The sequence below is a fragment of the Eumetopias jubatus genome, unplaced genomic scaffold (genome assembly GCF_037043125.1).
Source record: "Eumetopias jubatus isolate StellerSeaLion01/CBP00866 unplaced genomic scaffold, mEumJub1_p1.0 scaffold_15, whole genome shotgun sequence".
NCBI lineage: Eukaryota > Metazoa > Chordata > Mammalia > Carnivora > Otariidae > Eumetopias > Eumetopias jubatus.
The window spans coordinates 83,217,304-83,230,855 of NW_028274821.1; the positions used below are offsets into that span (position 1 = coordinate 83,217,304).

At 38.6% G+C, this 13,552-nt stretch overlaps 1 protein-coding gene across 2 annotated transcripts; it reads right to left on the reverse strand.

Moving 5' to 3' along the window:
- Window positions 1-107: 107 nt before the first annotated feature.
- On the reverse strand, window positions 108-13,454 carry ZBTB26 (zinc finger and BTB domain containing 26). 2 transcript variants are annotated; one of them, XM_028107763.2, is made up of 2 exons: window positions 13,365-13,445; window positions 108-4,436 (listed from the first exon to the last, which is right to left on the reverse strand). In XM_028107763.2, exon 2 carries the CDS (start codon window positions 4,424-4,426, stop codon window positions 3,101-3,103), a length of 1,326 nt encoding a protein of 441 aa, XP_027963564.1. In that variant the 5' UTR covers window positions 4,427-4,436; window positions 13,365-13,445; the 3' UTR covers window positions 108-3,100. The 2 variants fall into 2 exon arrangements, with proteins under 2 accessions (XP_027963564.1, XP_027963571.1); XM_028107770.2 differs by having other exon boundaries at window positions 109-4,436; window positions 13,361-13,454.
- Window positions 13,455-13,552: the final 98 nt, after the last annotated feature.

The following is a 13,552-nucleotide window of genomic DNA, read 5'->3' on the forward strand; positions in this document are numbered from 1 at the left end:
TCAGAAGCCATGCTCAGAATGCCTGATTAATAAGTGTTTAAACAATAGCAGTGAAGAAAGCTTTCCTTATTCAAATTTAGGCAATTGAAAAGGAAAGCAGGAGGGAGAGAGAAAAGAAACCACTGACACCAGAGATTTAATTGTCACACTTTTATTAAGGAAACTTCCCCATAATAAGTGAAGAGGTAGTTCATAGTATGTCTAACATACAACAGATTTAGAACAGCTATTCACCAGCTGAAATAAAACATTCTGGTTTGTTTGTTTAGGACAATATTTTAGAAGTGGTGACACTGGTCACCCTCCATTTATAGATCTTCTAATAAACGAAAACAAAAACACATCTGATTTACCTCAGAGCCACTTCAGTTTGGAGTTTGTCTTTAAAATTAAATAATAAATAAATAATGGTGACATGGTAATTTTTTAAAAACCAAACTATGGTAAAGAGAGTCCTTTTTAGTTATCCTGGGGATCCATAAAATACAAATGCAGAATGACTAAGGTTTTAAAAAAATTTACTCCTCTTTAAGAATATGACTAGTTTTGAAAGTCATCTTCCCTTATAAAATGTAGTTGATATGAGTTAACTTGACCACTTTGCAATACAACCTAAGAAACATGTACAAAGGAGAAAAGTCAAGTCCCACCAAATTAAGAAAATGTCTCACAGAAACAGAACACCTCTCCAGCCAAGAAATGGAGGAGACTGTAAATCACTTCAGTGGTTTGCAGTTGGAAAAGGTGGGAAATGGAAGTTTTACTGATAAAAAACCATCAAGATACTGATTTTAAGTGATTAAGTGATTAAAGGAAGCAAGGCATTTTCTTTATTATTCCTAGTTAAAATCACCTTATCTAAGACTACAATAGACCATATAAGCTCTGTGAGGGCAGGGACTTCAGCAATCTTACCTTGGTATCCTCAGTATCTAGCATAGTGCCTGGCAACAAAGGTGCCCAATAATTGAGTAGCTTCTCAACTACTGAATGAACCCAGAAAGTCTCCAACCAAAGAGGCCAATCTTATTTGAACCCACGCCTTTTAGTCTTCAAACCAGTAACAAAAACAGGACATGAATGTAAGCAAAGGAAGCACTCCAACTTGAAATTTCCCTATGATGAAATGATGTTCAGAGAAGCATTGGTTAACATATTAATGTCTCACTGTTGCATAGAACTGGTACTCTTTGGCTGGATAATATAAAAATCAGAATGCTAGGTAGCATTATTAGACCATAAAAATGAGTGACTTTAGGCATAAGATACCTATTAGTCTTATCACTCAATTTTATTCTCATTGTAAGTGTTTTAACATAAGGTAGAAATTATAACTCCAATCAGATTCACATGTCAATGCATCAAATTATAACAACTCTAAGAATTCCCTGTGACTACTCAAGTTAAACTTCAGTTTTGGTTTATCTGTACATGCATTCTCATAGCTCAAAAATAAAACAAAATCCTGATGGAAACACTGCTTTCAGACAAAAATCAGTTTCACATTTGGATCCTTCTCACACTATTCTTACTTGTCCTTTCCCTCCCTGACCACCACCTAGCAAGTCAGTCACTTGCTTGAGAAGAATGTAATATTCATTCTAACCAAAAAATAATTAATTGACAAAAACACATCCTTCCTGTGATGTTTTGTTTGCAAAATCCGGCTGTCTCAAAAAGCCAACAGGGATTCCCAAAAGTGAAGCACAAACTGGGAGCTTTTTGTTAATATACTTTTGATCATGTACTAAATCTTTTTAAGCCAAGAGATAGTGAGAAATAAGAAGACATTAGCTCATTCTTAGTCACTTCTCTACTTTGGCCAAGGCCACCTCTTTGAGCTTTGGATACCCCAACTTAAAAAAAAAAGAGGTGGAGTAGATGATCTCTTAAGATTCTCTAAGGACTCTAAGACTCCTATTACCTAAATTTAACTCATGAGTCAAAAGCTACTAAGACTCAAAATTTTATCACTTAACTCTAACATGTGCTTTAGAAAAAACGATTGTGTTTTTTCCATATTGGAAGATCAATTTTGTATTAGTGATCTATCAAACATGGCAAGATGGGACTGTGTACCTTTATAGGAATATCTGAATGCAAAAGCCTGATTGCTCCTCTGTGATCCACCTTTTTTCATCCATTTTAGAAACTAGAGTACAGGAAGAAATGAGAATTCAGAGATTACATTACACCAGACAAAACTCTGAAGGCCAAACTCACCTTTCTGATGGCTAGCCTCTAAAACAAAGTCCAGAGACGGACTCCCAGATAGCCCCTTTTTAGAGAGACCATTATACTTTAGCACATTTTAAGTGTGCCTGGAGCAATCCTGACTTAAAAACATCCACAAGAAGTTACACATTAATTATAAGCATTTGGCTTCTTTTTGGGAAGAACTCCTGTGTAAGTGCTATTGTACAATTGTACTTCTATCCTTTGTTAATTATGTTCCTCATGCTGATCCATGTTGCCGAAAAGATTGTACTCTGGTCCATGTGAACTACTCAGTGACATGAAGTTGGGCCATAATACTGTTGAAGAGTACAGAACCCAAAATACTTCATACCAGCTCCAAGACAAGTACAAATGGTAGGAGGCAGATTCATTATCAGTAGGCAATTAACAATAGGCAACCAGAAGTTCTAGCACATATTCAGGCCAAGAGCAGTATCACCTTATATCTCAGCCTATTTTTTGCCAAAGAAAAATACTATTCACTTCCCTTAGCATAGCATCTATTAGTGGACTGTAGGTGATGTTATTAACTTATTGGTACCTTCAGAATGTGCCCAGTGAAAAGCCTAAAATAGTTTCAGTCTAAGAAAAAGTCAATTGTTAGGTAGACAAATGGAATACTCCTTGGAAAAGGAAAACAGACATCACGAGATAAATAATTCAAAACACAAAATGGAAGAGGGCAAAAGGAAGGCAAGACCACTCCAAGTGGTAAGTTGCCTGGTCTGTTAGTGCTTTGACTCACCCCTACAACCTGCACAGAGGCTTTGGAGAAGTCAAACTAGCAAAATCACTCCTAAAAAGACTCGAGACTATTGCCACGTTTTTAGTCCATTCTAAGTTGAGAGCATAAAGCCCCTACTCAATTCACACAAGTACTATCATTTCTTAAGTTCAAGACAGCTTGGGCCAGTTTACCTGCATCCAGGACCTGTGTTGCATCAGGCTGTGGCTGACACCCTTTAGAGTCTGTGACTGTTGTACATGCAAAAGAATCAAAATCCACTGTGAGGTCTTGCACATTTCTTTCATTGGCATTATCAAAGCTGTTTTTGCCATGCAGCTGTTTAAGATGTTTCCTCAAAACTGGCTTATGTGCAAAAACCATGTCACAATAGTTACACTTATGGGGCTTATCTCCACTGTGAAGGTTAAGATGATCCTGTAAGGAACACTTCTGAGAAAAGGTTTTCCCACAGATCTTACACTGGAAAGGTTTAATGCCGGCATGCACACGCATGTGTCGATGAAGGTTGCCTTTCTGAGTAAAAGTCTTGCCGCAGAGTAGACACATAAAGAGTTTGTGCATTTTTAAATGGTTGGCGTAGTTCTCCAGGTGACGAAACACCCTGGTACACTTTGGGCACTGGTGATGCCACTGTAAGCCTTTGTCTACACCTCGAATATTAGGCCCAAAGACATCTTTTGAGGCCATGATGATATTATCACTGCCTGCGTAAGAGAGGGCATAATTGTGGAGATGGTTTTGTTCTATTTCACTTACTCTGTTTTCCACAGTTGAATTTATCAGGGAATGCTGGGGCTCTGATGAATGTAAAGCAGTGGGTTCAGAAGAAATAAACTGGTTCTGATCTTTTTTACTTCTAACCTCGGATACATCCCCAATAGATTCTACCTTAACAATCTGAATATCACTGTCCTCCATATCCATACTGTCTTCAGATGGATGAATACAAGGTGAATCCTGCTTTGGGGAGCCTCTGGCATCTCCCTGCTGTTCTTTTGACTGGGGAGAAGCACTCTGCGGTTCACATCCCTCTTTACTATCCATTGGTTGTTTTGGCTTTATAAACTTCCACAAGGCCTGTGTGCACCGTTCTACAATGTGGCTCATCTGAAGAAAACTTGCAGCAGTCAAATAATTGACCAGTTCCATCTCAGGGAATTCCAGCACACCACTATAACAGGATAAGAGCAATTGTCTCCCCACTTCGGAACTCTGCAATATGGAGATTTTCACCTCTCTGGAATCATTCAGTAAAAACTGGTCTCTTAGGAAGGGGGAACCTGCAGCAAACACAATTTTATGCCCCTGTACCTCAATATCATCTATGAGAACTGTAACATCACAAAATTTATTCTCTTCTCTTAATTTGTTCATTTTTTGTAACATTGAATCTCCATAATTTTCAAACTTGAAGTGAAGGAGATCTGATCTTTCAGACATTTTGGCAGACCTAAAGAACAGAAATGTAAAAAGGATGAATTTAAGAAAATTCAAACAATTAAGATACCTGGATTTTTCCTTCCAAAAACAATTTGTGTTGTCATATCTCTTCGTATGTATCCAAATGAAATTTTCCTTGAAAGAGGAAGCTAGTGTAACAGCTTTCAAAGGCTGTGAAAAATTATTCCACATCAAATGTCAATTGCACCTAAGGAGTAGACTTGTATCAGTGTAAATAGTTTGGCATCCATTCAACTTTTTAAGATACTTAATACAAGAATAGTGCTTGAGCTACTTTAAAAACATTTTTTCGCTTCTCAAATGAGAATTCTATCAGGTTTCAAAAACAAACTAAAAACATCCCAACAAATAATAAAGTAACTATTTTCTTTAACATGATACTGTGAACCTGCTTCTTCAAAGACAAAATGTTTTCCTTTGCTTTCTATTTTAAAGAACTGCAGTGACCTTGCTTGCCCCATTCCTGGGTAAATCCTCTTCTATTTAAACTGATGTGCATTTATTCATACAAGCATTTCTGCAATAAACTGAAAGTAATAGACTTAAAGGCACAATGTTCAGACAGTGTCAAAGGCACAGGTCTTTATCCTGTGCAGTTTGGACAGATCTAAACTCTCAAGCAACATTTCTTGATATAGAAAGTAAATATTTTATATAGAAAAAACAGATGAGGCACTTGGTGGGAATCTGAGTAGGAATAAAGTCAATCAAATTAATAGCTTATAGATTCTGTTCTTTCTTTTTATTCCTGTTTACCCATCATTACTCATCAACTGGACTACTAGAACAGGATCATGAATGTTTCTTGGGTTCCAGCTTCTAGTCCAACTTCTACACCAAATGTCAACTTTCAAAAAAACTTGATGTGATTATATCCAACCCCCGCCTAAAATCCTTCTGTGACTTCCCACTGTCTCCTGGATGAAGACTAACCTTTGAGGATAAACTAATGAAATAAACCAAATAATAATTAAGGTAAACATTGGCATAACCCATTCAACCATGGAGAAGGTGTATGCCAAACTCTTTCCCTATCTGTCCCTTTATATAGCAATTCCTTTGGAGAAAGTTCCTATGTTCTGATTCTATACTCTGTAAATGATTTTCTGATAATTTGTCTTCCCATGTTTCTCTCTAAAGGGAAGGATGAATTACCTATGTGAACATGATAATTCCAGTCCACCAGTCATTATAAAAATAATAAACTGGCACTCTGTTTATATACCAGTCTTCTGGAAGATCAGTAGGTATATCAACTCTACCCTTGAAAAACAGCTCTACAATCTCAGTGCATCATTAAATTCAACTTGAACTTTGTGCATTTATCAACTCCATAGTTGAGAATCACAAGAGACAATCAGCTGTAATTGGCGACATGTAGATCCTGAAGCCCAATCTTTATTTATTTATTTTTTTTTCTGAAGCCCAATCTTTATAATTTATCTTTTATAACAGTGACTGACCAAGGCTCATAGAACACCAGTTCCTTAAGCAGAGTCCAGGTCTTACTCATACTGCTCAGTGCCTGGTGCATGACAGCACTCTATTGACTCCAGGCCTTAGTACAGTTAATTAATTCTCTTTCTTTTTTCTTTCTTTCTTTCTTCCTTCCTTCCTTCTAAGTAATCTCTACACTGGATGTGGGGCTCAAACTCATGACCCCAAGACTAAGAGTGGGATGCTTTATCAACTGAGCTATCAAAATTCATCACTCCTTTATTTATTGAGATGCCCCTATCAACCTCTTAGACTAGAACAGTTGTCTCTACTGGACCCATAGCATAGCACTTCCAACATAACATTCAAAATATTTTAAGTACTTGTTCCTTCCCCTCCAAACTGCAAGCTTCATGGCATTTGAGGTAAACATCTCCATCTCACTCAATGAGGCTAATGCTGGGAACCTGCAACTTCTAGGGCAAAACACTTTTTCCTTTTGCTTCAAATTCTACTTCCTACAGCCACATTACTGGCCAGACCCTCTTCTGTTCAAACTGGTCTGTCTTCCCATCACCTAATATTGTGCTAAACACACAGCAGGTGCTCAGTTTGTTTGTTGAACCTATAGAATTTGTTTGACAGTGGAAGGAAGGAAGACCTGCTGTTAGGAAGATCAGCTCAGAGTCTGTAAAAGCATTATGGGTGTAAGGCCATGAGAGTCTAGAAAGGAATGAAAATGGGAATAAGGAGCAAGAAAAAATAACAAAAGATATTTTAAGAACTTGGTGATTGACTAGATACAGAGAATGACCAAAAAAAAAAAAAAAAAAGGAATGTGTAAAGGTCCCAAACTTAAGAGTGAAATGTCATTGGAAGAAAGGTGAAACATAGGAGGGAGAAATGGCATGGTTTATTAACAAAAATAGACATACAGAAATTATAAGCTTTTCCTTTTCCTTTTCCTTTGTATAAGCCTTTCCTTTCCCTTTCCTTTGTATAAGCTTTTTCCTTTCCTTTTCCTTTGTATGCATCCTGAATGTATAGGTAATAAATAATCACAATAAAATGAGAAAGGAAGGATATAGAGAAGCAAATGCAGCATCAGAGAAAAGATGGTGAATATCAAATAAAAAGGAAAAATCTAGGAGATACAAGAAACATATCAATAAAGAAAGCAGCAAAATTGTATTATCACTGGTTAGTTTCAGCAATTTCAGTGGCCTCATACATTCATTCTGGAAAGTGAATACCCCAATTTATAACCAGAAGTTATAAAAATGACTGTTGTTTCAAGTGGCCAAACAAAAGGGGCATTCTTTTTTAGAGTTCAGCTTGTCCTCAGTCTACCCTCAGGTTAGTATTTTCCTATACACACCCAAAAATGATCATTAATTCCTTTCATCTATAGGACGATAATACTCAGAGTGCTTTAGACAAACTATCCTTAGGAATAATTGTTCCCTGAAGCTCTAAAGATGAGGAGCTGGAGTACTTCCTACCAAGCAGTCTCAAGAAACTTAACAGTGAGAGCAGCCCAACAGGTAGGTACCCCAGGAAAGTGCCTGCTTTGATTTCTCTGCTATAGTCCAAGAATGTGAGGAAAATTTGTTCTGTTTACTTTAAGAAGTTTTACCTAATATATGTCAGTGTACTCTATTGGCTGTCTTTGATAAACTCTTATTTCTGGACCACACAGTTTATCCCTTTAATTGATTCCTGCAACCAGTTTCTCTTTTCAATACAATATTAGTTATCCTAGGACAAAGACCAAGTGTTACTTTATACACAGCTCATTCAACAAAAACTAGCAGAATAATTAACTCTTCAATGTCCCCTATGAAATTATTATTGTTCTATGATAGAGAGGCCCTCGTTTGAGTGTCCTGGGGAAAATCCCTTTCTAGCGTTTGTTACCAAAACAGTTTTGACAATGTAAAACCAAATTTTAAACAATTTTTTTTTTACTTTTAAAAATGTCAAAATGAAAAAGAATAATTGTGTTTCTTCTAAATTGGCTTAATGATAAGAGAAAGGATAGCTAATCTTTATTGAATCCTTGCTATGTCCCAGGTATAGTGCTAAGTGCTTTACCTAAATTGACCCACTTAATCCTCAAAATCCTTAGGCGGTAGGTATTATTAGCATCTCCATTTTGCATATGAGGAAACTCAATCTTGGCGGATATAAGTAACTTGCTCAACTTATGAGAGGTAGAAAGTATTAAGTGTTAGAGGTGCAACTTGAGCCCAAGCTACGTGATGCCAAAGTCCATGTATGAAACAGTAAGACTAAGTGAAGTTTTACCTGATAATAATGTTAACTGTGTAACTGTTCAGACTCCCTTCCTCATATCCATTCAGCTGTACATTTAATATTTTAATACTTTTGTGTATTCAGTTATGCTTCAATAAAAGGTTTTTTAAAAACAAAGAGTACGATGTAAAGCCAAATTTGTGTCCAGTCTAGAGGACTTTAACAGTAAGCCTTTTATGTACTAGTCTTATTCTTTTTTTTTTTTAAGATTTTATTTATTTGACAGAGAGAGACACAGCGAGAGAGGGAACACAAGCAGGGGGAGTGGGAGAGGGAGAAGCAGGCTTCCCGCTGAGCAGGGAGCCCGATGCGGGGCTCGATCCCAGGACCCTGGGATCATGACCTGAGCCTAAGGCAGACGCCTAACGACTGAGCCACCCAGGCGCCCCTGTACTAGTCATATTCTTGATTGCATTTTATTCCCTTATCCTTGTTTTACCTTTCTCACCTATTTTTTTAAATTTTTTATTGTTACGTTAATCACCACACATTACATCATTAGTTTTTGATGTAGTGTTCCATGATTCATTGTTTGTGCATAACACCCAGTGCTCCACGCAGAATGTGCCCTCTTTAATACCCATCACCAGGCTAACCCATCCCCCCATCCCCCTCCCCTCTAGAACCCTCAGTTTGTTTTTCAGAGTCCATTGTCTCTCATGGTTCGTCTCCCACACCTATTTTAACTTTATGTTTTTTCCATCTTTTGTGTATTTATATTTGTATACTAAATCTGAATGCCATTGCAAGTAACTGTAATTAACTTAAAAATATAGCAGCAGTTATTTGTAAGTTTCATAAAAATAACACATAATTCTAGATTATAGAAGAGCTTTGAGTAACTGAAAGAAAGTAAAGAACTTATCAGGTAGAATAGAGACTTGGTCACCACATTCTGTTGATTCTTTCCTCAGAATGACTTCCAAATTCTCTCTCTTTATTCTATCATTGCCATGGTTCAGGCCCTTATCTATTACCTAGGCGACTGCAATTAAATCTGCATACTGCCAAGTTTCTATTAGCAAGTTTTTTTTAAAAAGATTTTATTTATTTATTTGAGAGAGAGTGAGCTCGAGACAGCAAGAGCGAGCATACAGGGGGAGGGAGAGGGAGAAGCAGGCTCCCTGCTGAGCAGGGAGCCAGATGCAGGACTCTATCCCAAGAACCTGGGATCATGACCTCAGCCACCCAGGCACCCCTATTAGCAAGCTTTGAATGACCTATTTCTCAAACATCAATGTAATAGGAATATTCTCACTGAAGATCACTTTCTCTTTGTTATATTTATACAGTTCTTTCATAATTATCTCTGTAACAAATGTGCCAACTGATCTGAAAATTTCCCCTTGTTCAAACAGGAGTAACCAAAAAGGATCAGTGGATATTCTAAGTCGGACAATGTTCACTGCTATGCTACAGGCAGTGAGAAAATACCCAAGTTTCTTATTTCAAATATCTCTAATTACTTATAAGGAAAATCTTTCTATTCCACATAATAAACTCCCAAGCTATACGTCAGTCTATTTTGTCATCTACCTCATAAAAGTACCCTTATCTTTCAACTTAGCACTCATAACTACCTGGAAATCTTTCTTTGTTTCTCATTAACATCATACTCCATTTTTCAAAAAGGTTGCATTACACCACAACCTTTCTCTCTATAAACCTCAATCTTTTTCTTCATTTGGGTAACTTTCATGACACAACATTCTCCAAGTTATCAATCTTTTGTTTTGTTTTTACTTTTAACTATAAGTAATATACACAGAAATATATCCTTCCTGGAAAGTTTTTCAACATTATAGATACTGTAAAAGTCTCCTTTCCCAACCATCTTCCACTTACTACTGAGTTTAACTTTGGTCCTTTTTGACTCTCCTTCCCTCCATTTGAAAAACAATACTTCTATATGCCTAGCCCCAGAAGATATAAGACTATGTTTCTTACACATAAACTGTACATATTGTTTGGCAACTTTCTTTTTTCACGTATTGTTTTTGACAGCTATATATGTTGAATAGAGATCTAGTCCATTCTTTTTAAACTGTTGTACAGAAATGGCCAAGTTGCTTAACTACTGGCCTCAGCTTTCCACCATTCTTTTGCTTGTTTGCTCTTCAAGGTCCAATAAATTGTGTAAAGGTAAATATATCCTTCAAAGCTTAGTCCTTGATTTTTTGCTGTTTTTTCAAGGCTTACTTCCTCTCAGAAAGCCCATCTCGTTTCTCCATGTTTTATTTACATGCTCTATTTTTTTTTTTTAAAAATCCCTAAATCTCCATCCTTATGGCCAACCTTAGCCAAACTTAACTTTACCTCAAGTTACTCAACAATACCTGCCCTAGGCTACTATTCTATTGCTTGAAATGTGTGATGTCTAAACTCCTGCACCGTCTAAAACTCAGTAAGTCAAAAATAAAAATTAATGGTGAATGGCTCTAAGAACAGTGGACATGAAGGCAAGGATACCTGTAGTATGCTATTACTCTAGCAGATCAAGATGGAAATAATGAGGGCCTGAATACTGACAACAATCATATGGATAGAGAGAGGAAAACAGATTTGAGAGATATTTCAAAGAACTGATGGACTTGGTGACCAAGGTGGGGTTCAAGAAAGGATAGTTTGAGATGACTCCAAGACCTTTGATTTGAATGACTGGATTAATTTGACACAGTGTCACTCAGTAAGCTAGGGAATATTGGAGGGGATGATCATGGGTCTGGTTTTAAAATGTTTAGTCAGAGACTCTTACATGACGTGAAGCGGAAGATTTATTAGCTAGTTGGATATGAGTCTGAAGCTGAAGAGGAGACCTGATTATAGATAATAAGTGATAGATGAAAGCATGGCATAAATTGACCTAATTGTGAAAGAAATTGACCTAAAGTGGCATTGATTGGAAGAGGATATAAGACAGAGAGAAATAAAAAACAAATATGTAATATAAACATACATCCATTACTTACCTTCTCAATTAGGTTCTCCTTCCAAGCCTCTCCATTTTCTATCAATGAACCTATCTTTGCTTAAAATTTTCCCACACCTTTCACTCCCATATTCAGTCACTGCTTAGTGCAGTGGATAAAACTATGGATTCTGGAGCCATATTTCCTAGGATGAAAACTCTGCTCAACCACTTACTAGCTGTGTGACCCTGGGCAAGTTACTTAACCCCTTCTGTCAAATAGTAATATTACTTCATAGCGTTGTTATGGGAAATTAAAAATTAAATTAATGTTTAAAAGAGCTTAGAGCAGTGTCTGGAATGTGCTTGATAAGCATGTTAGGTGAAAAAACAAATAAAGCCTGTCAATTTTCTTCATGAAACACTTCACATGTGGCCTTTTCTCATTCTCATTTAACATCAAACCAGTTGAGGTCTCCATTATTTCATAAATTGTGACCTCATCACTCTACCAAAATTGCTTTTGAAAAGGTCTCTAATGATCTCTCTCTTTTTTTAAAAGTCATCGCTATGCCCAACATGGGGCTTGAACTCATGACCCCCAGATCAAGAGCTGCATGCTCTCCTGACTGAGCCAGCCAGGTGCCCCACTAATTATCTCTTACTACAGGAAATGCAATCTTTTTTCCCCCCCTCTCATTCCCCAAATGCTCTGCATGAATTGTCCCAGTGGACCCTCCTCAAAATTCCCTTCTCTTGATTCTGGGTCTTCTTGGTTGCTGGAACCCTGTACTTTTATACATATCCCCTACCTCTGTTTTTGCTATCCCACGAATTCATTCCCCTTTCTGCTTCATAAATGCAACCATTCCCCCAAAATATTCCCATCTTTCTCAATACTTCCTTCCTGATGCCAAATATTACTACAGCTTCTACTTCTATGCCAGTGACTCGAACTTTTACCTCTAGCCACAGCACTGAGGTTAAGCTGCAGATTTGCATTTCCAACTCTATACTGGACAGTCTTATGTGGCTGTTCCATTATACCTTTAATTACACATGTCCAAAAAAATAAATTTGTAATCTACAAGGTTACGGTTTTATAGCTGATAATAGCATCAACATTCTCCAAATGCCAAAGGCCTAAAACCTCGGAATCAGCTTTGCTATCTTTCTCTCTCAACATCCAATTTATTAGAGTTTTCACACCATTCACTCCAGCATACTTCCCTTCTTTCCAGTAACACTGTCATAATTCCATTTTAGGCCTTCATTAACTTTCACTAGGCTGATTCCATTACTCCTTCAAAAGAATTTCCAGTAAGAGTACGCAGACATTAGTTGAAGAGTCCATAATCAGCTTATAGACATTTCTTTTCTATAGGCTGACTTCTAGAACAACATGGCTGTGCAAATCTGACTGTATAAGTCTCCCGCTTAAAACTCTTTTAAAACTACCCATCTCCTTTAGGATTAAACCTTCCACTATCTGGACCTCAGCCTACTTTCCCAGCCTTGTATCTCATCCTACGCACAAGAGCCCCCTATTTCCTCCTCTTCACACACAAGTTACGCTCAGTCATTCCTTCAGAGCCTTGCAAACTCTTCCTTCTGCCTGAAAAGCTCCTCTCCACTTCATCCTCTCCAAGAAGTATAATTCAGACCTCACTTTCTTTCTTCAGCCTTCCTAGCAACTGCCCGTTGGGCAGTTCACACATATATGACTGATATACAAATCGCAGGAGCAATTATTTGTTTATATCTGGCTCCCAAACTTGACCCTGGAAAACTGGAAGGGTATCTTAAGAAGCCCCAGTACCTGGCATAGCGCCAGTAATAGAAAAGGTGCTGCAGCCACTGGCCGATTTAGGGGAAACCCTGGCAAAAGGGTAACCTCGGTCAGCACGCATAGTGAGCCTAGCGGGCCGGCACTGAGGCCTTGCCAGGGCCTCAGCTCTGGCACTTCCTACAAGATGCCAGAGTCAGGCGTCCAAGCCAACTGCCAGGCCCTCGGCTGGGGTCCCGGGAGGAGGTCCCTGGGGCATAGTTAGGCTCCCCACTCCAGACGCAGGGAAGGGAAAGGGGCGGGGCACAGCGTGGGCCGGACCAAGGGTTCCTTAAGTCCCACCGGGCCTAGGCCAGCTCCTCGCCCCCATCCCAGAGCAGGTCCCGGCCAATCCAGGGCCCCAAGGGGGCTCCCTCTTGAGAGACCCCGTACCCCTGCCCGGCGCTCCGGCCGCCTCCGCACTTACAGACCCGGGGGAAGGCCACCGTCAGGATCCGGCACCGCCAGGAGCTCCGGCCCCTCGGGGCTCCGGGAAGGGGGAGGGGCAGGGAACCCGAGCCAAAGGGGGACCCAACGGAACCGGAAGGGCAGCCCTCGCCGGACAAAACAACTTCCAGGTTCCTTGGTCCTCTCCACCAATCGGAGGAGTCGGAGGGTG

Coding starts and splice junctions, on each gene's coding strand:
- ZBTB26 (XM_028107763.2), bottom strand. CDS start 4,426: ATGTCTGAAAGATCAGATCTCCTTCACTTCAAGTTTGAAAATTATGGA.